Source organism: Bos mutus, chromosome 23 (genome assembly GCF_027580195.1).
Source record: "Bos mutus isolate GX-2022 chromosome 23, NWIPB_WYAK_1.1, whole genome shotgun sequence".
NCBI classification, from domain to species: domain Eukaryota; kingdom Metazoa; phylum Chordata; class Mammalia; order Artiodactyla; family Bovidae; genus Bos; species Bos mutus.
In genome coordinates, this window is record NC_091639.1 from 25,852,671 (window position 1) to 25,878,571 (window position 25,901).

The window sequence follows — 25,901 nt, forward strand, 5'->3', positions numbered from 1 at the left end:
CCTAGGTCTCCTTCTTTTCTACATATACTTGCTCTCCCTGGGAGAAATCTCATTTTCTCTAGTGGTTTCAATTACCATCCACATGCTGATGTCTCCCATATATTTGCATTTATTTCTACCATTTTATCTTGTGCTTTCAGTTTGGAATTCATTATCTATGCTTTTTTCCCTACTTTTAAAACTTGATTTGTCTTGCATTGAATAATATCTTTTTTAATATACACTCATTTGAAAGTTATTCATTCTGTTAAAATCATATAGGTTCTTGGACTTAAATTTGTGACACGCCTGCTCATCTTCACAAAGTTTTAATTACATTGGCACTGTTAAACTTCACCTGAGCCATGCAAGGACCTTAAACTTCTTTAACTCCTTCACCCTCTCGTCTCATTCATTACTTTTCTCTAGTATTTGTTCTACTTTTTAAAACAGATGTTTCATGGAAATATGACATTTATGGGGAAAAGTGCACAGATCACAAGTGAAGCGCTCTATGAATTTTTGTAAAGCAAAATCACATGCACACCACCCAGATCTAGAAATAGAACATCATCAGTTCCTCTAAAACCCCTAATGTCTGCTCCCAGTTAACCCCAACCCCTACCCCCCAGCCAAAGGAGAACCATTATTCAGACTTCTCAAGTATAGGTTAATTTCCAATCTGTTTTTGAACTTTATGTAAATGGAATCATACATCGTGCAACTCTAATGTGCCTGGCTTCTTTGGCATATTATTATGTCTGTGAGATTCATTCATGTTTTTATCTGTTTCAATAATTTATTCTTCCAATTGTTATGTCATTGTTGTTGTTCAGTCAATAAGTCATGTCCAACTGTTTGCAACCCCATGGTCTGCAGCACACCAGGCTTCCCTGTCCTTTACCATCTCCCAGAGTTTGCTCAAACTCATATCCATTGTGTCAGTGATGCCACCCAACCATCTTGTTATCTGTCATCCCTTTCTCCTCCTGTCTTCAATCTTTCCCAGAATCAGGGTCTTTTCCAATAAGTCGTCTCGTTGCATCAGGTGGCCAAAGTATTGGAGCTTCAGCTTCAACATCAGTCCTCTCAGTGAATATTCAGGATTGATTTCATTTAGGATTGACTGGTTTGATCTCCTTGAAGTCCAAGGGACTCTCAAGAGTCTTCTCCAGCACCACAATTCGAAAGCATCAGTTCTTTTATGGACTGTATCATAGTTTTTAAAGCCATGTTGCTATTGCTGGACATTTGCCTGTTTCCAGTTTAGGGTTATTACAGAGAAAGATGTTATGAACAATCTTCTATATGCATATCTGTTGAGTATGTGCCAGATTTTAAAACTGCTGGCTCAGAGGCTGGCCCTTTAGCTTTAGTGGATGATGCCAAACCCCACACAATCCCAAGTGTTTAACTTGTACCACCGGTTTGCAAAAAGTGTTTCAGAGCTAGGTCTTGGAATTTCTCTTGACCAACATTCTGTAGAATTTCTTCATGTCTCTGTAGTATTCTTGTTCCTATTTGCCCCATCTTCCTCTTTTCTGATTTAACTCTCATTGTTTTAGCCTATGGCAACTTTTTAAACTGATGGTCTGTGGAAGGTAAAGATTTTGACCTAAAAATGGAGACCCCGTTCTTGGAAGGTTGTTACTATAGACCACTAGGTTGGAGTTCACTTTGCCTTGATGCTTTGGAGTTGATGCTTCATCGTCTTCTATCTTCTAGTCCTGAAGTTAAAGGGTTTTTAGATGCTTCATGGAAACCATATATAGGATGGATAAACAGGGAACTGTATTCAATATCCTGTGATAAACCATAATGGAAAGTAATTTTAAAAGGGATGTATATGTAACTGGAGGACTTCCCCAGTGGCTCAATGGTAAAGAATCTGCCTGCAATGCAGGAGATTTGGTTTGACCCCTGGGTCAGGAAGATCCCCTGGAGAAAGAAATGGAAACCTACTCCAATATTTTTGCTGGGTAAATCCCATAGAGAGAGGAGCCTGGTGGGCTACAGTCCATGGGATCGCAAAACGGTCAGACATGACTTAGTGGCTAAACAACACAAATGTATATAGCTGAGTGACTTTGCAAAAAAACACACAAAAAACCCAGTTTATAGATACTCTAATTCTAAGTCTTTTATATGTAACCTATTAGTTTTTCCTCTTTGGAGATTTTTGGGATCTCATCCTTGTCCCTGGTATTTGTAATTTCAGTATGATGTAACTTTGCTATGGCTTTTTCTTCTAACCACTCTGCTAGGCAGTGGGCAGGACTTTTCAGTCTGCAAAGTCATATCCTTTCCTTTTGGGAAATTTTCTTTACTTATTTCTTTGATAATTATGTCCTCTATATTTTCTGTTTTATTTAAACTCATTATTTTGATATTAGCTTTCCTGAATTACTTTTGTAATCTTCGTAATTTCTCTCTGATTTCCCGTTGCCTTTTTATCCTACTTTCTTAGATGTTTTTTTCTATTTAATGTATTAATTCTACTCTCCTATTATTTTTTTTCTGAAAAATTTCTTTTTAGGCTTCTTCTTTCATGAACATGATAGTCTTATTTCGCTGGTGTTATTAAGTTTCCCTTCTGATTTCTATACTGGCATTGTCTCCACTGGGTTTTGTTTCTCCTGTTTGTTTCTTTTTCTCGCTGTCTTCCAGGTGGAGACTCTTGACAGTTTCTGGTGATCCTCAACATACATCTATTTTGGGCAGTGAAAGAGTGAGGCAGTAACAGCTTGATTAGATGGTGTTTGTTGAAGAGGTTTTACAGGAAATCCTGGAAGCAGTTTTTGTTGTTTTTTAGACTTTTTAATATTTATTTTTTTATATCGACATACAGTAAAATGGACTTTTTGATGTCCATTTTTTTAACATATGAGTAGATTTATGTAACTACCACTAAGATATGGAACAGTTGCATCAGCCTGAAAAAGCCCTCCCTTTGGCTCCATCTCTGTAGCTACACCTTCTTTTCACATCCCCGTGGAGGTCACTAATCTATTCCCTGTCACTGCAGCTTTTTCTTTTCAACAGTCATACAAATGGGATAACATAATATGTAACCTTTTGAGACTGACTTCTTTCACTGGCAGATACCTTTGGTATTTATCTAGCTTGCTGCAAGAAACAGTATTTTATTCCTTATTATTGTGGGGGACAGTATTCCACTATATGGATGTACCACAGTTTATTCATTTGTTGAAGGACATTTGAACTGTTTCCAGATTTGGTGATTGACTACAAATAAAATTGTCTCACCCATCTTTTAAGGCTTTTGTATGAACCTAAGTTTTCATTGGAGAAGGCAATAGCTCTCCACTCCAGTACTTTTGCCTGGAAAATCCCATAGATGGAGGACCTGGTAGGCTGCAGTCCATGGGGTCGCTAGAGTCGGACATGACCGAGCGACTTCACTTTCACTCTTCACTTTCATGCACTGGAGAAGGAAATGGCAACCCACTCTGGTATTCTTGCCTGGAGAATCCCAGGGACGGCGGAACCTGGTGGGCTGCTGTCTGTGGTGTCGCACAGAGTTGGACACGACTAGAGCGGCTTAGCAGCAGCAGCAGCAGCAAGTTTTCATTTCTCTAAAGTAAATGCTTAGGAGTTGAATTGTTAGGTCAGTGATATGTGCATGCATGCCAAGTCGCTTCAGTCCTGTCTGACTCTTTGAGACCCCATGGACTGTAGCCTGCCAGGCTCTTTTGTCCATGAAATTCTCCAGGCAAGAGTATTGGAATGGGTTGTCTTGCCTTCCTCCAGGGGATCTTCCTGACCCAGGGATAAAGCCTGTGTCTGTTACGGCTCCCGCATTGTCAGGCAGGATCTTTACCACTAGCACCACTTGGGAAGCCCCTAGGTCAATAATAAGATTATGTTAACTTTGTTAAAAAGTACCAAACAATTTTCCACAGTGTTTTTGCCATTTTGCATTCCCACCAGCAGTGTATGAAAATTTCAATTATTTTTTTTTCTTCCTCAGGGTTTGTTTTGTCACTAATTTTTATTTAACCCTCTAACAGGTGTGCAGGATATTGCATTGTGATCCTTTGTGATATGTATGTGCATTACAAATATTTTCTCTTAGTCTGTAGCTTGTCTTTTTACTCACTTAGTTGCTTTTATTCATGTATTAAAATTGTATTTCATTTGGCCGGTTCTCTTATTTTTCTTTCCTTATCCCCTTTCCAAATCACAGGCAAACCTGTGTATGTCAGCTGGGATCAAATCTCCCAGAAGGTGGGAACTGAGAGTTTCTAACACAACCTTTGTGAATTTTGATCTCACTCACTGTGTGGCCATCAGGACCTGTTCAGGCTGCTCCCAAGGACAGGGTAAGTTGTTTGAGTAGATAAGACAAATAATAAAACTAGTAAATAAGTCCAGTATGCACATAAATGTGATAAATAGTGTCAAAGCCATTGGGAATCATTATTTCTTTTACTTACGAGATTTCTTTAAGAGGAACTAAAGATCTTCTTGATGAGGGTGAAAGAGGAGAGTGAAAAACCTGGTTTAAAACTCAACATTCAAAAAACTAAAATTGTGGCATCTGGAACCATTACTTCATGGCAAAAGAAGGGGAAAAAAATGGAAGCAGTGACAGATTTTATTTTCTTGGGCTCCAAAATCACTGTGGATGGTGACTGCAGCCATGAAATTAAAAGATGCTTGCTCCTTGGAAGGAAAGCTATGACAAACCTAGACAGCATATTAAAAAGCAGAAACATCAACATCACTTTGCTGACAAAAGTGTGTATAGTCAAAGCTATGGTTTTTCCAATAGTCATGTGCAAGTATGAGAGTTGTACCATGAAGAAGACTGAGCACCAAAGAATTGATGCTTTCAATTTCTGGTGCTGGAGAAGACTCTTGAGAGTCCTTTGGACAGCAGGGAGATCAAACTAGTCAATCCTAAAGGAAATCAACCCTAAATATTCACTGGAAGGACTAATGCTGAAGTTCCAATATTTTGGCCACCTGATGTGAAGAGCTGATTCATTGAAAAAGACCCTGATGCTGGGAAAGGGTGAAGGCAAGAGGAGAAGGGGGCGGCAGAGGACAAGATGGTTAAATAGCATCACTGAATCAATGGACATGAATTTGAGCAAACTCTGGGAGATAGTAAATGACAGGGAAGCCTTGTGTGCTGCAGTCCATGGGGTCTCAGAGTTGGACATGACTTAGTGACTGAACTGCTCAAATCTCCTAAAAGAAATTCTAGAGGAGGCCAGGTGCTCCCAATATGGTTCTTGCAGCTCCCTGGCCTTTCCCTGCCTGGTGCCTGTCATACTCTATTATGATAGTTCCATGTCTCTGCTGGATTCTGAGCTTCACAAATGCAGGGACCACAGCTCTCTCTCATATTGAAGTATAGTTGATTTACAATATTGTATTAGTTTCTGTACAACATAGTTATTCAATATTTTTATGGATTACACTCCATTTAAAGTTCTTAAAAGTATTGACTATCTTCCCTGTGCTGTACAATATATCCTTGTAGCTAATTTACTTTGTACATAGTAGTTTGTACGCCTTAAGCCTCTCCCTTACTGTGCCCTACCCATGTCCCTCTCCCCACTGGTAGCCACTAGTTTATTCTCTATATCTGATCACACCTCTTTTGCTCAGAGTTTTATCCTTAGTAACCAGTAGTCTGGTGCCCAGTAGGTTCACTGATTAAATCAATGAATGGAGTTGGATGGATATACATATGGATATGAACTAATACACATACAAGCTTTCCTGAAAGAGCTAGAGTTCAGGAACCTTATGGTTTCAACAGCCCAAGGCTTTTTGTACACACAGAGAGACCATAAGAATTCTTGTTCACTTGTTAACCACATCTCAGAGGTGGTGAGAAATACCTTGGAGAACTCATGGGCTAAGGCGAAAGAACTAGAGAGCAATCTAGTTGATTTGATCGTTGTAAACAGACAAACCAAGTGGTTCAAGTAAATATGCTCTTGTGGTTTGAATTGCCAATTTAGATAATTGTTTGCTTTTTTAATTAAATGAATAATCAGTAAGTCTCCACTTTGCTTTTTATCCCCCCTCTATAGACAGAGCCAAAAACTGTTTTTATTTGGGTGGCATCTGAGTTTAAGATTGTAGTAATAATAATAGGAATGAAAAATGCCTTAAGACAATCACTTCAAATATTAATTCCTCAGTTAGAAGCTTCACTGTCTCATATCATTCATAAGACACTGAAAAGGAGCAAGATATTCCTTATGAGCTCTGATTTCTTCTCCCTGGATGTCCTTGGCTAAGCCATCTCTTTCATTTGTTTAAAAACTATTTAGTCCAGATTCTGTTTAAGGACCTGAGTGGTACAGAGATGAAAAGCACATAGTTCTTGTCTTCCAGGAGCTTTCCATCTAGGCACAAGAATAAATGTCTGAGCCAATGAATGTAATAGTATGATGAATCCAGTACTTGAGGATTGAGCAAGGTCAATGAGGGCAACAGCAAGGAAGGGGGTCAGGTAGACTTTATCATAGATTACCTTGAGCAGGATTTAGAAGGGTGAAGAGAAGTTTGCAAGAGGAAGAGGCAGAGAAAAGTTTTTACATATTAGGAATAGCCTATGCAAAAAAAAATTCAAAGAGCAAGTTATGATTAAGAAGTTGCAAAGAAATACAATATAGCTGACTTATAGAACTGCATGTGGTGTTAGATAAGCAACAAGTTGCTTTCCTGGTGGCTCAGATGGTAAAGAATCTGCCTACAAGGGAGGAGACCTGGGTTTGATCCCGGGGTTGGGAAGATCCCCTGGAGAAGGGAATGGCTACCTAATCCTGTATTCCTTCCTTGAGATGACAGAGGACAGAGGAGCCTGGCGGACTACAGTCCATGGGGTCAAAAAGAGTTGGACACGACTGAGTGACTAGCACAGACACACACAGAAGTTTCTGAGGTGGAATTGTAGCATCTTGAATGAATGACAGTTGAGTGCACAGACTCTACTGGGATGAGAACGAAAGCATTAGGGCCTCTCTTTGTTTATATCTTATTTTACATTTTTCCTTTTTTTATGTGTTTTATAAGATACATAATATAGCAATATGGTAGCATATATCTAAGAGATGTGTCCTGAGTTTTTAAATTTTAATGACAGGGTGGGGTGAGTATTAGAAGACCACTGCCATTGTTTCTTCCTGGGCAACTGACTAATAGCAGAACCAGTGAATCATATGAAGGGGGTGCGGGGGAAACCCTGCTAAGACATGTAGCTCGAGAGCTGATACCTATCAAATGTGTTACTATTTGTCCATGTGACTGATTGAATATGGCTCTTGAGGGCAAATGTTTAAAGTATAAATCTCATAAGAAGTGGGGTTAGATTTGCCTTAGAAGAACTAGAGCAGAGAGATGGAAAGACCAGCCCTCAGGACCTTTAGCATTTGGTAATTAGTAATGTTCGGTGTCACTCCCAGTAGACCGCCATTTCTCACCCTTGGCATTTGGGACTGGATAATTGTTTGTTGTGGGGGCTCCCCTGTGCCTTGTAGAATGCTGGGTAGCATCCTTGCCTCTTCCCACCAGATGCCCTGCTGTCCACTCAGTTGTGACAGCCAAAAATGCTTGCAGATGGTACCAAATGTCCCCTGCAGGGCAAACCACCCCTGGTTGGGAATCACTGCCTGAGAATACAGGCTGCATGAGGACAATGCCCCTACTACTCTCATTTCACTCTGTCTGCAGCACATAGCACAGAGCCTGACACATAGTCAACTCAGGATATATATTTTTTCTTGGACAAATCAGTCAGCAAATTGTTAAACTGTATAAACATGCAATTTTAAAATACTGAGAATAACTCAGTGACTTCAGTTGCCATTTGTGATCACCTTCTTTTGTGCCCCTGTGTCACAGTCTTTCTCCCAACTTACAGGTGGGTTTACTGTGAAGACCAACCAGCTGAAGTTTATGAACTCTCCGAACTTGGTAGCATTTCCATCTCCTCATGCAGCCATTTTGGAAGACTTGGATGGGTCTCTGTCTGGAAAAAATAGAAGTCACATTCTTGCTTCTGTGGAAACACTTCCAGCTTCTTGTGTGGTCAAAGCTAGCTTCAGCCAGCTTGTCCATGGCAGTGTCTGTGAGGAAAATGTTCTCTTTCATCGGATGTCTATTGGTTTGTAAGTTGAATTAACTCTACATTTTGACTTGTCAATGGACACGTATATATCATTCAGGTTGTTGATATTTGTAGAAGAGAAATTGTTTTGCAGATTCTGTTTGGTGTATTCAGGTCTACAGAAGTGATATGGGATAATTTTGACAGCTGTCAGATCATAAGTTTATGGTAGTTTTAGGCTGATTTAAATGACAGCTTATTTTCAATAATAGTGGACCACATCTCATAGCCCTTGACCACTATTGGCATTTTGAGTTAATAATTTCCTCTCAAAAAGACTTGCAACCAACAAAAAATTGAAATGTATTTAAATTAAGAGGAGTATTAATAAATTCCAGTATTGTCCATTCTCATTTATATGCACCTCCTCTCCCTGAGCTCTTTTTAAGTGTTTGCTATGCTCCAGGGAAGCATTGCTGATGCTCCCTATTACTTGTGAAGTTGCTTCACACCAGTTCATTTTCCTTGTTAATTTTGTGAGCTATTGGATTTGTACAATACATATCCTATTTAATATTGGAGCAAGAACTCCTTGTTTATGCTACTTGGCCTACTATTAAGTCAGGAGCTTGGCTGTTTATAATGCATAATAGGATTGCTTCTGCCCCCTTTAATTTCCAGATAATGATTGCTGAGTGACTAGGGTTCTACCATTTACCTATTTCAAATGCATTGTATATAATTAGCCACACTCCTTTCTCTCCTTTGTTTTAAGTGTCCTAACTTCATGAATATTAAGTCAGGTGCTTCAGCCAGATCATGCTGGCATCTTATTTAAACAGGTAAACTCCACAGAAAGGGAGTCAGTATGGTCAGGTTTACACTAAGTCTGCATTCTGAATGCATATGCCATCTGTATCTTGACATTCTGCTTTAGACACCTTAGTGATACCCTGCTAGCATGGAATTGTCTGAAAACATTCCACTTTTACTTTTCAAGCTGTTTATTATTCTATCTAATGTTAATGGACCCAATTCCAGTGAGTAATAACAGTATGGAGCAATATGTTTTCATTTCTAATCATTTTGATTATGCAGAGCATGCCTTTCATTCTTAGGGATGCATCCTGATTTTTATTATTTTTGTGATTTTAAAAAAGATGTTTTTAATGGCATTTTGAGGTTTACAAAAGTGAACCATTTATTTCTTATATGCATGTTTTTTTAATGAAAAAATAGATTTGTGTAGTTAAAAAGAACATTATGTGCTTGTATAACACTGATTTCTCTGGGTTCTTGATATTCCTTTTCTATGTCTTGAAAACCTACTGAGAGACTGTCTCTGAAGGTGGCATTTAGCAGTGTGGCATTAGAAGCCTCTGCAGTTGTAATCCTTCTGAGCATCTGTTCTTGGAGGTCTTCAGGGCAGGACACCTAGGTGCTTGCTCTGGCAGCAAGTCATGGTCCCAGCACTCAAGGACTGACAAGGTCTAAAGGAGAATAATCCTGATACTGTATTCTGAGTAGATTCAGAAGATCCCTACTAGGGTGAAACACTTGCCTTGGTTTGTTTGGAATTTTCTTGGTTTTAAAATAAAAAATCTCATGTCCCAGAAACCCCTTCAGTCTTGAGAAAACCAAGATGGTTGGTCACCCTACTCCCTAGGCTTCTGTTTAAACATTTTCAGGTTGATTCACAAATCTGTGGACAAATGCTCAATGACTCCAAGCCCAAGGGAGGCTCAGCACACTCCCAGTTCTGAGTCTCTTAGCCCTGTGTCCTCATCTCTGGGGTGAGATGGTTAGATTAGATGATCTCTAAGGCCTTGCTAGTCAGAGTGCATCAGTGGGACCTGGGACTAGATGCAGAGAATCTCAAACTCAGCCTAGACGTTCTGAGTCAGGACCCCTGGGGAATTTATACTCAAGTTTTAGAAGCACTGCCTTAAGATCTTTCTAACTTGATCTTTCCAGATTCTATCCCCAGTTATTTGTGTTCAGTGACTTGATCTCTGTCCCAGAGCATTATAACCTCATTAGGAACATGTCAGAGCTAATGAGCAATTTGAATTCCACGTAGATACAAACTTTGTGGCATTTCGTGGAGAAAGGACTGATTTGCTGTGCTGTTTTCCCTGGAGCGTGCACCCTAAGAGTTGATTTGCAAAGCTCTCACAGTCCCCATCTTTTGGGGTTGCTTGCTGATGGGGATCTGATGTGGCACATGGTCCCTGCCCTCTTTCCTTTCAACATTTATCCCCCTCCTGCCTCCTCAGCCCAGGTTCCTAGAGGGTAGGGCGTGAGGTCTGCACAGCTGCCTAAACGGGGCACCCCTGCCCCCTAACTAACAACTGAGTACTTGGGGCGTGAGCTCTTCCTCAGAGGCTCCTCCTGGCCCATGTTCACTATAGGTTCTGTGTTTGACATTGACAACCTTCTTCCCTCACTACCTTTTCCAAGAGTGATGGGCACTTCTGGTTTCGTAGCTTCCTCTGACTTCATCCTCACAGTTGTGTTGACCAAGGCATAGAAATGTTTAAAGTTGGCAATAATAATTAATATTTTGGTGAAGAAAAGTTTCCTACCCTCTACGAGGCAGAGTCGAAATTCTGTTTTGTTAAAAATAATGACATTTTAGTCTGGGTGAGTTCTCTCTCACTACAAGTTCTAAAATGTGCTTTCTTAAGGGGCCACTGGTGTTCAGGATAGCATTTCTTTCCTGACTTCTGTTTCTACCAATCTCTTTCTCTCAACCCCATCCTCCTGATAAGACCAGGAAGTGGTAGCTCTACCAGTAGAAGTCAGGACCTCATTTCAGAAAAATGTCAGCACCATTTGCTCCAGAGGCCTCATCATGGCAAAATGGCTCACATAGTCCCTGGATTCATTAATCCTAAATTTCTTCTGTGTAGAGATGCTTACTTGGGACAAGGATCGTGTCACCAGTAGGGTACTGTGTGCTCCTTCTAGACCTCCTTTGTAAGCTTTTCTTCCTGACCCTTCAATGCTAGTGTTCCTTAAGATTCTTCAAGAAGCTTTCAAGTTATTCTCTTCCCAAATGATCTGGACTGTTCCATAGCTTCAGTTAACATTCACTGATGGTGCTTTATGGAAGTCCAGACCCATTTATCCAACTGCCCTTAGGATCTGCCCTGTCCAGTATTGTAGTCACTTACCACAGGTGGCCACTGAACACGTGAAATGTGGCTCATCCAAATGGAGATGTGCTGGAAGTGCAAATTATGCATCTTGTCTCTAAGACTTTGTATGAAAAAAAGGATGTAAAATAGCTCAATGATTTGTTTATATTGATCATCTTGAAATGATAAGATTTTGAATATATTGGGTTAAATATATTATTAAATTAATTTTATTTGTTTCTTTTACATTTTTTAATATGGCTATGATAAAATTTAAGGTTCTATCTGTGGCTTGCATTTATGGCTTGCATTGTATTTCCATTAAGTGGTAGTGCTTTCAATATTTCTGTTAGAGTATTCAGCAGCCATCTCAAACACAACCTGTCAAAACCAAACTTAAGGTCTTTATTCCATGGACCTATTGGGTGTTAAGAATCTCTGGGTGTTCAGACAAACGATGCAATTACCTGAACCAGAAATGGGAGTTATCCTTGACTCATCTGCTCACAGAAATCACCTACCATGTCCAGTCCATTTCATCTCCTAAAAAAAAATCCCTTTTGAGTTTTACTACTTCTGTCCTTCCCAACTTCTCTAGTCCAAATTGACACTCAGATGCCACCTGTTTAACTGCAGCGGCCACTTAGCTTGCCACCTTGCTGGGATCCTGTCCTTAAACTTGTGAGTCTTTGTAGATCAGATCTGGTCCTGCCATCCACACATTCCCTTGCTGAGGCTTCATCAGGACCTTCCCAGTGCCTCCCAGTGAAAGCCTACCATTTTTAACGTCTCAAGGGCACCTATTCCTTTTTGTGCTATACTTCTAGGATCCTTTCTCAATGCTCTGCCCTCCTTTCCCTAAATTTTAAGCTTCAGACACACTCAACTTCTTTGTGTTTTTTGATCCAAAAGGTTCAGCTTCCATGAACTCAGCATGAAGGTAGTTTACTCTGGTGAGCTTCCCCGAGCTTTCTGCACAGCATTGTATCCCTGCTGTGTGCTGGCTGTCCGTACTTTCTCTAATCAATACTCACACTCCTACATAGCTTGTAAATCACCCCTCCCTTCTCATTCATGGTAAGTAGGACAAGGATAACGGGATTTGTTTGTTTCTATTATGGTACCCAATACCACATTGAACGTAAAGTGACTCAATAAAATTAGTATTGAATACATAAATATCATTTAAGAAATTGTGGACTCCCCCAAATCTTCCTCTCATGTTCTTATTGTCCATTTCTCTCTTAGGACCTATTTATGAGGAGTCCACAGCACTTAACTTTTCTTTAGAAGATCCAGGATTAAAATACTATCCTGTCGTTATTTCTAAAATTCCTAGAAACATCAAATACTTAAGAATATCCTTTCATAATGTCTTCTGGGCTTTTGCTTGCCTGGGGCTGTCAGTTGATCAGACAATTTATTTTAACAGCTGATTTCTTCTCAACCCCGCCCCTACCCCACCCCTACTGAAATAGCAGTTTGCATACATTTGCAAGCATTTTCTTTTCCTGGTGGTATAGATGCACAGAATTGTGATGGGGAGAATGAGAACCAACTTTCACAATTACCATCTGGGAATTATTTGTTTTTTTGGTTTAGAGCACTCTACAGCTCTTTCAGTTGATACAGATTTATTCAAATATCAGTAAATCAAGCCTTGATCTGTCTTCCAATTACGTACTGAACCGAATGTGGGGAAATTAAAAGAGTTTACAAGATGTTGTAGGTTGGCCAACCAGTCGTTCTGAGTTTTAATAGGAAGTACATAAAAGAAAGTCTGGCTATATGCATATGTTTGAAATTATTTTTCAAAGGCTGAAGAATAAAGAAGTAATTAAGAATCATTTGTGGGTATAAATCATAAACCACCCTCCCTCCGCCACTTCCTAGGTATGTTCCTGGACAAGTTACTTCACCTCTTTCTGCTTCAGTTCTCAAGACAGTAAAAAGAGCAAAATGTTACTTCACTCACGGGGTCGTTGTCGGGCACGAAGTAAGTGCTCAGTAAATGTTGTCTTTCGAAAGCCTCTACATTTATGATTGATAAAACAACATATAAAGTTACTACTAATAGAATAAAATATAGATAATTATGTTTCTGAGAAACAAATGCCTGGCAAGGGAATTAAGTTTGTTCAAATGAAACTTAATCCAATTCTTGAAAGACAGGGAACACTTTCCAATAGTCACGAGACATCGCACTGATCCAGAAACCTCCCAGAAAGTCATGGAATCTGGAGTCTTTCCGGACACAGTTTTTGATTCACTCATGCCCCCAGTGCTTTCTGTTTCTTCCTTCCTATTTCTCCTAGAAAAGGTTAATGTTGTTGTTGATCACCTTGATTCTTAGATCTTGCTTAATATCCTCTCCTGTAGAGCTTACATTCAGTGTTTACCTATGGAACTGCTCTTAATGTGTCAGTATTCAGAGTACGAGGCACCCCCTGCCTCTTGAATGTAAAAGTAAAGAAGAGTTCAAATGGAAATTGTGGCCTAGCTTTTCCTCTAACAATCGCCTAACTCTCTTCCTAGGGATAAATAGGCATAGCATCACTAATGGTATCTTTTCAGTTCTCAAAAAAATAAAAAACATGTGAGACAGGGAAATTCCAAGAAGTTTTATCCTCTCTAGGCAGCAGAGGTTACAGAAGTAAAATAGAAGAAGAACTAAACCTAAAAATGGAGCCCAAACCAAGGAATAGCATCAATAATACTCCACGGTTATTAAATTTCATGAATAATAAAGGGGCCCAGGGGTGTGCTGGTACCTGTTTTACGACTAGAATAAAAAGCCTGATTTGTAGCGTTTGCCTAATTCCTTGGTGGAAATACTCTCACATGACTGGGCTAAGGCTAACATCATGATGTCACTGAACATGGAGTTGGGAAGAAGGGCTGGTGATGAACTTGTGGGCAGGTGTCGGTCAGTCCTACCGTACCAAGTGTGCATAGGGATAAAAGGGAGGGTGGGCTTTGTAACTACCTGCCTGCATGGAATTGTTTTTCAATATTCCTGACAAGTAGTTGTCTACCTTGCAGTTGTGTAGCTCTAAGGGTAGTATTCTCATGTTCTGAGATAGCCATACCAACTTCATCCCACAGATTAAGCTAGAGATGCAATAGAATCTAAAGTATGGGTAGATAGAGTATAGATAGCTACTGCTTCTCTTCAAGGATGAAGGTGTAACAGGCAAGAATTTTTGTCAAGTATGTTGCAAAAACTGTAAATACTATGTCTGAGGAGATGCTAGGCTGATTTGGGGACTTAACAATCATTATTGCTTTAGCTGACTCTGAGAAGAGATAAACAGAAATATACATCAGCAAAGTCATGGAGAATGACTTTGAATCCTCCATCATGGAGGACCCATGATGTCAGGATATACCTACCAGAAATGCAAGGATTATTATTTTTTTGTTGAAGCGTAGTTGATTTACAATATCGGGCCAGTCTCTGCTGTATAGCAAGGTGACTCAGTTATATACATATATATGTTTTTTGTAAACATTCTTTTCCATTGTGGTTTACCACGGGATAGTGAATATACTTCCCTGTGCTCTACATTAGGACCTTGTTGTTTATCCGTTTTAAATGTAATAGCTTACATCTACCAACTTCACACTTTCAGTCCATCTGTTTTCCTTCTACTCCCTTGGCAACCACACGTCTGATCTCTACATCTATGAATCTATTTCTGTTTTATGCTATGCTATGCTAAGTCACTTCAGTCATGTCCGACTCTGTGCGACCCCATAGACAGCAGCCCACCAGGCTCCCCCGTCCCTGGGATTCTCCAGGCAAGAACACTGGAGTGGGTTGCCATTTCCTTCATTTGAGCCATATTTTAGATTCCACATTTAAGTGATATCATACAGTATTTTTCTTCCTCTTTCTTAGTTTACTTAGTATGATAATCTCTAGCTGTATCCATGTTGCTGCAAATGGTATTATTTCATTCCTTTTTATGGCCAAGTAATATTCCACTGGCCATAAAAATCATTTTTATCCACTCATCTGTCAATGGGCATTCAGTTTGCTTCCGTGTCTTGGCTATTGTGAACAGTGCTGCTATGAACAGAGGGGTGCATGTATCTTTTTGAATTATAGTTTTGTCCAGACATATGCCCAGCAGTGGGATTGCTGGATCATATGATAATTCTGTTGTTAGTTTTCTAAGGAGCCTCCGAGCTGTTTTACACAGTAGCTGCACCAGCTTACATTCCCACTAACAGTGTGTGGGTGAAGTGAAAGTGAAAGTGTGAGTTGTTCAGTCCTGTCTGACTCTTTGTGACCCTATGGAATGTAGCCTGCCAGGCTCCTCTGTCCATGGAATTCTCCAGGCAACTATACTGGAGTGGGTAGCCATTCCCTTCTCCAGGGGATCTTCCCAACCAAGGGATCAAACCCGGGTCTCCTGCAGTGCAGGCAAATTCTTTACCATCTGAGCCACCAGGGAAGCCCTAACAGTGTAGAAGGGGTCCCTAGAAATGCAAGATAATTAAATCGCATGGCTTGCATCCCTGTACTTGTGCTATTTTTTATGTGAATTTAAGGATTGTTACAAGTTTGGGGCAAAGACTGAGGGTTATGATTTCTTTTCTCTTTTTAGGTTTCTTACTCAGAAGGAGAAATATTTGTTTCTCCGTCAATAAGAGTGTATACAGAAAACTTCTTACTGACACACATCAGATAGTACTGGGTGATGGCAGATAGGTAGATAGAATAGTCATCTTCTGACAAAGGCTTCTTTTTTTCTTTTTGTTAAAAATGTGTTTGTTATTGTTATTTACCAATGGGGAGAGGCAGTTTATTTATAAGCCACAAAAGCAAGGGGATAGCACAGTTAATTAGCAATCTGTGTAAGATGGGCTACTTATGCAAAAATAAGACTCTTCAAAACAAAAGACGTGGAGAGCCTCTGACAAGAACTTCTTAGGAGTCCAGTGTATTTTAAAGATGCTAGAGAAAAATAATAGGAGAAGGCAATGGCACCCCACTCCAGTACTCTTACCTGGAAAATCCCATGGACAGAAGAGCCTGGTAGGCTGCAGTCCATGGGGTTGCAAAGAGTCGGACACGACTGAACGACTTCACTTTCACTTTTCACTTTCATGCATTGGAGGAGGAAATGGCAACCCATTCCAGTGTTCTTGCTTGGAGAATCCCAGGGACGGAGAGTAGTGGAAAGGGTCGCATGGTGGGCTGGTGGGCTGCCTGTTGGGCTGCTGTCTATGGGGTCACACAGAGTCGGACACGATTGAAGTGATTTAGCAGTAGCAGAGAAAAATAAAGACACAAAAATCTGTTGGCTGTGCTCAACATTTTGATTTTGTCTTCTTTGTGCAGTAAAAGATGAGAGTAACATCAGCAAGCATGAATATCCAGGCGATGCTGACAGCACCATTTGGGGCTAGTTATTATGATGTGTTGGCTTAGGAGATGCAAAATTATAAAGGGTTTACTTCACAATTGTTCCAAAGAGAGGGCATTTAGAGCTCAGTGAAGTGTTTGTCTTAATACACAGAGATTAAGTGTAAGCCAATGGTAAACACAAACCGGGGAGTTAATATTTGTTCTCATTGGTGTTGTTGATTACCTAACAAATCCTCTGTGGGCAGTATACACTCAACAGTTCCACATAGTATCTGGGCACTAAATTACAGAACTGTTGATGCAACGAGTATTGTGACTTGGGACTTTGGTTGGGGAGTTTATCAAGTGATAAACTTGATATTTATCAAGTGATAAACTGTTATATTTCTAAAGGAAGATGTCCCTGAATTAAAAACAGCCTTGGTGATTTAAAAAAAAAATATATGCTCCCTCATAGAAAAGGAAAAGCTTGTAGTTTTCTTGTCTTTTTGATTGTATCCAGGAGCTGTTGTTGACACCAAGGTAAGGGTTAACATTTCAAATGGACTGGTTGCCTCCTGATTTCTTGCACATAAAGCCACGCGAAGTTCAGGGAGAGACTTCTTCCCCTAGTAATGAAGCTCTCTGCTGCTAATGGCCCATGCAGACTCCCTTGGCTCCTCCAAATTAGAAATACTTCAGTGTGCTCCTTTGCTTCATTAACAGTAAAGAGAGGGAGATTGGTGGCTATTTAGGGCACGGGGAAATTAGTGGCTATTTAGGGCAAGAGAAAATTGTCGTAATTATGGTTGGTAAATTCTCTTCATGGTATTCTTCTATTCTGAATGTTCTTTGGGTGCTTTTCAGAAGAGCCCACCACTGGCACCGCTGGCATTTGGCCTAGAAGGACGGGAGCTGATTTGACTACGAATTTTTGGCCCTCAGGGTGACAGTCAACACAAGGCGTCTTGCCTCCTCGAAGACTGGTCTTTGCCATTTGGGTTTGGTTTTCAGAATGCACATGAGACCCTTTCCACTACCAACTGTGACAAAGGAGTATTTGATAACCTCTTTCTCTACTTGTATCGCTCTAAAGAAAGCTCATGCTGTCCACAAATGTCTGTGAAATTGTGTCCCGTATGAACCTCTGCTGAGATAGATGGGGCAGCTTGGTAGAATCCAAGCAGTGTATGAAGAAGGAGGAGGAAAGAATGATTTAGGATCACAATGTGCTATGGTTGGTTCTCCAGTTGATCAAGGAGTTAGCATCAGTTTGGATACTGGTTGGAAGAAGGGGATCAAAAAGAAACTACAGAAGTCCTAAAGATAAGTAGAACTGAATTGATGTTAGTATTTGAAAATAGGGTCATGTGTATAAGGGTCTTTAGAAACTGGGGAGTATGGCCTGAAAATGACTCCTTCAGTAATTGCTACTATGATCTGTAGTAATGGAATCTGGATAAATTAGATCCTAAAACTGATTTGTAAATGTCATACTGATAGAAAATTAAGAAATAATTAAGTCTCATCAAAGTGACCAGGGGGATTCCTGAGGCCTCACTGCTGGAATGAAGTATTTCTGGACATAAACATGATGTCTTAAGAGAAGAATGACAAAATAAGGGTTGGTAAGGCGAAGACAGTGACAAAATATAGACCAGATGAATTAAATGGGAACAGATGGATGCATTTGAACAAATAGAATTCTTTTTTGTGTGTGTGTGTGTGTTTTTTTTTTTTTTCTAATTTTATTTTATTTTTAAACTTTACATAATTGTATTAGTTTTGCCAAATATCAGAATGAATCCGCCACAGGGATTATACTTCTTCACAATTACAAGTCACCAGGGGTCAATAACATCACAAGCACAGACAAATAGAATTCTTTTGTTCTATAGTTAAAAATAAAACCAGGACTCTAATCTAAAAATAGTTTAACTGAGAACACTCCACTTGGATAGAAGAAATCTAAGTTCATAAGGAAATCTTCGCATTTTCCTAAGCCAGGCCCATTGTTAGTGCAGTTGCTTACATGTGTGCAGAGGAGGTTTTCTGACCACTCAGTTCAGTTCAGTCGGTCAGTCATGTCCGACTCTTTGCTACCCCGTGGACTGCAGCATGCTGGGCTTCCCTGTCCATCATAACTCTTGCAGCTTGCTCAAACTCATGTCCATCAAGGCAGTTGATGCCATCCAACCATCTAATCCTCTGTCATCCCCTTCTCCTCCTGCCTTCAATCTTTCCCAGCATCAGGGTCTTCTCCAATGAGTCAGTTCCTCGCATCAGGTGGCCAAAGTATTGGAGTTTCAGCTTCAGCATCAGTCCTTCCAATGACTATTCAGGACTGATTTCCTTTAGGATGGACTGGTTGGATCTCCTTTCAGTCCAGGGGACTCTCAAGAGTCTTCTCCAACACCAGAGTTCAAAAGCATCAATTCTTCGGTGCTCAGCTTTCTTTATAGTCCAACTCTCCCAAAGAAAGACAATGCCAAAGAAGTTCAAACTACTGCACAACCACACTTATCTCACACGCTAGCAAAGTAATGGTCAAAATTCTCCAAGTGAGGCTTCAACAGTATGTGAACTGTGAAATTCCAGGTGTTCAAGCTGGATTGAGAAAATGCAGGGGAACCAGAGATCAAATTGCCAACATCCGTTGGATCATTGAGAAAGCAAGAGAGTTCAAGAAAAACATCTACTTCTGCTTTATTGACTATGCCAAAGCCTTTGACTGTGTGGATCATGACAAACTGTGGAAAATTCTTAAGGAGATAGAACTACCAGACCACCTCACCTGCCTCCTGAGAAATCTGTATGCAGGTCAAGAAGCAACAGTTAGAACTGGACATGGAAAAACAGACTGGTTCCAAATTGGGAAAGGAATACATCAAAGTTGTAAATTGTCACCCTGCTTATTTAACTTATATGCAGAGTACATCATGTGAAATGCCAGGCTGGATGAAGCACAAGCTGGAATCAAGATTGCTGGGAGAAATATCAATAACCTCAGATTTTCAGATGACACTACCCTTATGGCAGAAAGCAAAGAAGAATTAAAGAGTCAGAAAGAGTGTTCTTTCTGACCACTAAAGATAAATGTTCAAGTCTTCTTGGCAAATATCTTATTGATAATGAGGTTGACTGTATCAAGATCTGATAACTTATCATCAAATGCTTATCTCTTTTGATTAATACATTTACAAGAAGTATTCTAACACTCTTGTTGTTTTCTGGGTAGACTTCCCTGGGACAAAACATCACTAAACAGCCAGCAGCCAAAGTGTTCTAATCTACTTAACACTCATTTATTGATTCAACAAACATTTGTTGAGCACTCACCATGTGAAAGACAGTTTTATTTCTCATTGCAGATTTTAAAATGGAAATTCTGATTTATCAGTGAGTATTTCTTGGAATTTTGTCTTGTGATTCATTTTCCAGAGCCAGTGTCTCTGTGAAAGCTGAAGGGCTGCACTTTCAGAACCTGAGATGCTCGGAATTATTTTCTGGACTGTGGGGAAATTCCACCTGATATATTGACCTTGGTACCCATGGTGGCCACCTCATTTGCCTCTTTGGGATTTCAACTTATCTCTTCTTATCACATTTGTTTTACATTTATTTCCCAGAAGCCTGTCTTCATTTATTAAATATATTAGTTGGGCCAAATTGTGCTGGATGATATCCTGGGATGCTGGGACTCATGTCTTCGTAATGATTGAGGGGGGATGGCCAGACAATACAAGGAAGAAAATTAAGCCTTCTCCAACTTGTCTGAAATGAAAATTTAGGAATAAATTTCATAAATGGAGAAGGAATTTGAGGATGTGAACTCCCCATAACTGGAAGAAATAACAAGATAAAATCTGGAGGAAATTCCCATAATGGGTTGGATGTTAGAACAAATGATCCCCATATCCACTCTGAGTAGGAATATGAGCCCAGATTTCCATTAGTTCTAATTTAAATCTTGGTATACATGAGGGAAAAAAAGGTCCTTCATACCCCAAACCCAAAGAGAGGAAGAAGCCCCTCCATTTCAAGATTTTTTTTTTCTTTTGACCACACCACATACAGGATCTTAGTTCCCCCATCAGAGATCAAGCTTGCGTCCTCTGCGGTGGAAGCACAGTCTTAACCACTGGACCACCAGGGAATTCCCCACCCCAAGATTTCTAAAGGTTCAGTGAATGCTGTGTAGAGACATCTGGGAAACGGTAGTTCATTTATTCCAAATGCCCTGAGTATTCTTTATCCCTTTTTATCTATTAACAGATGAAACAAACACATTTTCTTACAAGAAAGAATGAAAGAAAAGAAAGTGAAGTCGTTCACTTGTGTCCGATTCTGCGACCCCACGGACTATAGTTTACCAGGCTCCTCCGTCCGTGGGATTTTCTAGGCAGGAGTACTGGAGTGGGTTGCCATTTCCTTCTCCAGGGTTTCTTCCCGACTCAGGGATCAAACCTGGGTCTCTCACATTGTAGGCAGATGCTTTACCATCTGAACCACCAGGGAAGTCTTACAAGAAATATACATCAAATACTATATCACCAGGGCTAAAGCTCATGAGAGGATGTGAGCGTGTTTTTAAATGACCAAATATCCTGGATAAACCTTGAGACAATAAAATAACTAGACAGAGTGGCAAACCAGGTACATCTGAAGTTCTTTCTTCCATGAGCTATAGGCAGACTTACTGGGCTTGAGATGGTTATTGAATACATCGATTATCACGTTGTTTCACAGCTGCTACAGGAGATACATACTGTTGTCTCCATTTGAAAAAAGAGAAATGAAAGCTTACAGAGGGTAAGTGAGTCCCCAGAATTCATACACTTAGTTCATGCAGATATAGACTTCCAATTTACACACAGTTAACAATGGTCCCCAAATGTTTAACACGAAAACCAGTCTCCTCTTTATACTGTGCCACTCAACTGTAAATTGACTTTTGATTTGCTCACGCCACCCCTCACTTTGAAAACCCAACATCCTCCGTCATTTCATTTCCTTCTACTGTGAGAATTTAATTATCTGCCTGCAGCAACATGCCACAGTTGAAGATTCTTATGAAAACTAAACCAAAGGGGAAGGACAGTCATATTATGTGTGTGTGTTTTTTTAACTTTTGCTTTAATTTTTCTGTCACTTTGACTTTCTTTTAGGGTCTAAGCAGGTGGAAAAAATGTATTTATGATCTGGTAAAGACTTAAAAAATCACTTTCTAGGAGAGTTGACTCATTGGAAAAGACTGATGCTGGGAGGGATTGGGGGCAGGAGGAGAAGGGGATGACAGAGGGTGAGATGGCTGGATGGCATCACTGACTCGATGGATGTGAGTCTGAGTGAACTCCGGGAGTTGGTGATGGACAGGGAGGCCTGGCTTGCTGCGATTCACGGGGTCGCAAACAGTCGAACACGACTGAGTGACTGAACTGAACTGAACTGAACTGATGGGGAATAAGGTGTAGAAACCCAAAACTTTGTTTCTACCTGTGACGCTCACATAGTACGTTTGCCATCCTCTGTCTCCATTTTCCTCATAGTGAGATACCATTCTTCTAGAAAACTTTTCTGTAAATTGGGAAGTTGGCACCAACTGCTTTGGGGAGAGCTCCTCCATGCAGTTTTTGTTCGTATTGTTGTTGTTTATTGTTTAGTCGCTAAGTTGTGTCTGACTCTGCAACCCCATGGACTGTAGCCCTCCAGACTCCTCGGTCCGTGAGATTTCCCAGGCAAGAATATGGGAGTGGGTTACCATTTCCTCCTCCAGGGAATCTTCCCAACCCAGGGTTTGAACCCGCATCTTCTACATTGCAGGCAGATTCTTTACCACTGAATCACCAAGGAAGCTTTTGCTCGTATAACAAATATGGTTTGAGTACCCATCTTGTGCAGAGTCCGATGCCAGGGGGCAGGATACAGAAAAGAGGAAATGTCTCTAACTTCAGGATGTCGCGGTCTTTGTTAACAAGCAAAACTGCAAATCCCTCTGGCACTGAGTGATCATGTAAGGCCACGAGAGAGGTCTCAGGGTCCTCTTTGTTCTGGGGAAGCTACTGAGGCCATTGCTGCTGGGCAGTTGGAGGTGGACTCTGTGAGTCCAGGCACATCAGGCTCTGGGCGTCAGCCACTACTCCCCAGAGAGATAACTAATAACTATATAGTGTGTGTTCTGCTGCTGATAAACCTGGGCCATGGCAATATTCTGACCATGGACATTTCTCTGTTAAAATAATCGTATCTAGTCCTGGCCTGTATGAACTCATTAGAGTGGCATTGATTAGTGGCCTAAGATCTGAGTGTTACAGGCCACTGCAGATCTGAGTGGAGCACACATGATCCAACAGCACTCTCCCACTGGGCATTTTGACCCATGGTGTGACTTCTAAAACCTCCATAAGCACTGGGGAGACATAATGGAGAAAATGGGAGATGGCTTACAGCTGATGGAGAGGAGTGCCTTAGATCCAGGATGGACAAAAACTTACCACCCACTTTTTTCTTTTAAATCTCCCTAGAGCCAGTGCCTTGAAAGTTTCTCAAGATTTAACCATAACGGACAGCAGAAACAAGACAACCACTGTCAGTTATGTGCATGACACTCTGTCTAACCCTTATGGCTGGATGGCCCTGCTCTTGGATCAAGAGACCTACTCCCTGCGATTCGAGAGCCTTTGGACTAGCAGTGCTCTGCAGGTAACACTGACATCCACTCGCTGGTAGATTCCTTTCCCCGGGGGTTCCCAACTTTCCTTCTGTGACATAATAGTCTGCAGGTATTAGCCTCTTCTGGTGCTGATCAAGCAAACTGCAGCAGAATTTTTGCCAGATGAATGTAACCTGAATTTGAGATATGATTGTTTTTTTTATTTTAAACTTGAAACTTGTAGAATCTGTTTAAACCTCACTTTGAACACAATATGATTCTGCCTGAAAATTTAACTTTATTAATACACTGACAAATAGCTTCTAAGCATCCTATAGATATGCAGTCCTATGTTACAGGTTAAGAACCAACCTACCCCAGGGAAGTGTTTCATAGCCAAAAGGAAATATCTTCCCAAGGCATTTTTACATTACACACTGCCACCTTGTGGTCAAAGAGTAACTTGCAATGAAGGTCTGTCCTTTCCGTTGTTAGGTTGAAGGAGTCAGATGGTTAGGGGAGGGATGGTAGGAATAACCATGTGGAAAATGGGTGCATTTTCCAAATAGCCCGTTGGATTCCCTTAAGCTCCTTTTCTTCCTTTTAAGCACATTTCTTTCTTTCAGTCTCATCACACACACATTCTTCCTAACGGTCATGAGAGTAGTTCTTAGGGAGCTGGAGGCAGGCGTGCCATTTGTTGTTCAGTCGCTCAGTCAAGTCCAACTCTTTGTGACCCCTTTGAATGCAGCACACCAGGCTTCCCTGTCCTTCAATATCTTCCGGAGTTTGCTCAAACTCATGTGCATTGAGTCAATAATGCCATTCAACTATCTCACCCTCTGTTGCCCCCTTCTCCTCCTGCCCTCAATATTTCAAAGTAGAATCTTTATGATACCTTCACCAGGGCTCTCAGGAAGGGTGCCCACCTCTCTCTCCTTCCCTTGAGGTTCTCATGAGAACATTCTGGAGAGGTGAAGGCAGTAGAATGGTGACTCTGGAGGTGGACACCTGGGTTTCTGTCCCAGATCAGCACTCGCCTACGTCATGATGTGGGAAAATTTACTGAACCTCCACCTGCCTCAAGTGTCCTCCTCTATAAAATGGGGACAGCACTAGTAACAGTTCCCAGGGCCTTTCAAGGATTGAATACCTGGATATGAATGATACCTGAGCACGTGGCGAATGCTCAGCCATGTTAGCCGTTACTGTTATAAATGAATGGCACTCCTGCCAATGCCTGCTATTTGAATCTTGGGGAAAACTGGGTGGGAATTCTAGACGTGGCTCTGTCTCTTCCCACTGATTAACCTGAGACAAATTACTTCGCTCATCTGAACTTTGGTTTTCTCCTCTAGATTGTTAAACAAGAAGAGGGCTTCTCTGGTGGCTTAGATGGTAAAGAAAGTGAAAGTGAAGTCACTCAGTCATGTCTGACTGTTTGCGATCCCATGGACTGTAGCTCACCAGGCTTCTCTGTCCATGGAATTTTTAAGATGGTAAAGAATCTGCCTGCAGTGCAGGAGACCTGGGGTCAATACCTGAGTTAGGAGATCCCCTGGAGAAAGGAATGGCAACCCACTCCAGTAATCTTGCCTGGAGAATTCCTTGGACAGAGGAGCCTGGTGGGCTATAGTCCATGACCAACAAAGAGTTGGTCACAAAGATTGAATGATTAGCACACACACACACAAGAAGAACCTTACAGCTTTCAGTCCTCACATTGTATGATTTTTGTAGCTCTAGTTATGAGATTATTGTGCAGTAAATTTGAGTAAACCCATTTCCCACAAGAAAAGTACCCGGTGTGAATGGTCCTGTTTCTAAACTACTCCATCCTTATTGGCAAGAGTTTTCCTTTCTAAAAGAGCACTTTTGCACTTTTCTCTCACTTCAAGTACTCAGCAACATTTGACAACTTTGCTCCTGGAAATTACCTGTTGCTGGTGCACACAGACGTGTGGGTTTACCCTGACATCCTCATAAAGTGTGGGAGTCATGTGGGGCGGTCCCTCTCATCTCTTCCATCGCCTGGCCAGGACCAAGGCTGTGACTGGTTCTTCGACAGTCAGTTGAGACAACTCACCTATCTGGGTAAGTATGATTGAGAGAGCATGTGGAGTGCATGTAGTCAGAAACCACTCTTCCTTTTGGAATTTCATTGGTGCTGCGAAGTGATGAAGAACTGAAAGGGACACCTGTGTGCTGTGATTAGGTGATTGTGCTCCGAAATCAGACTGCCTGTGTTTAAATCCCAGCTTCAGCGCCTGCTAGCTATGAGACACTGAGCAGGTATTCTTTCTAAGCCTCAGTCTCCTCCTCTGTAAAATGGAATAATAAAAGGGCCTACATGAAGAACAGGAAATTAAGTAAAGGATAAGATGTAAAATTCTTTAAAACAGTGTCTGATCCAGAGTGAGTGCTTAATAACCTGTGATCGCTATTCACATTTTTCCTTCATGTTAAGCATTGTATTTGTAGAAAGGTCAACTGCACATGTAAAGACAGGGTGGCTGGCTGCCATCACAGGGACAGGGGACAGCAAAGAGTGCAAGGTGACAGAGAGGCAGGATGAAGAATGTAGTCAGTGTGGAAGGTGAGAAGCTTTGGAAGGCAATCTGAGGACAGGAAGATGAGATGTACAGAGTGCTGAGGACAGGGGGATGGGCTGCCTCATCCTGT

At 40.9% G+C, this 25,901-nt stretch overlaps 1 protein-coding gene across 2 annotated transcripts in view; it reads left to right on the top strand.

Annotated features, from left to right (window-relative positions):
* PKHD1 (PKHD1 ciliary IPT domain containing fibrocystin/polyductin) overlaps window positions 1-25,901 on the top strand; it is a 457,080-nt gene that overhangs the window by 211,852 nt on the left and 219,327 nt on the right. For both annotated transcript variants that reach the window (XM_070360807.1, XM_070360808.1), the window contains 4 exons: window positions 4,187-4,322; window positions 7,886-8,132; window positions 23,092-23,269; window positions 25,118-25,313. In XM_070360807.1, the coding sequence (XP_070216908.1) occupies window positions 4,187-4,322; window positions 7,886-8,132; window positions 23,092-23,269; window positions 25,118-25,313 (757 nt within the window). The remainder of the gene's footprint in view (window positions 1-4,186; window positions 4,323-7,885; window positions 8,133-23,091; window positions 23,270-25,117; window positions 25,314-25,901) is intronic.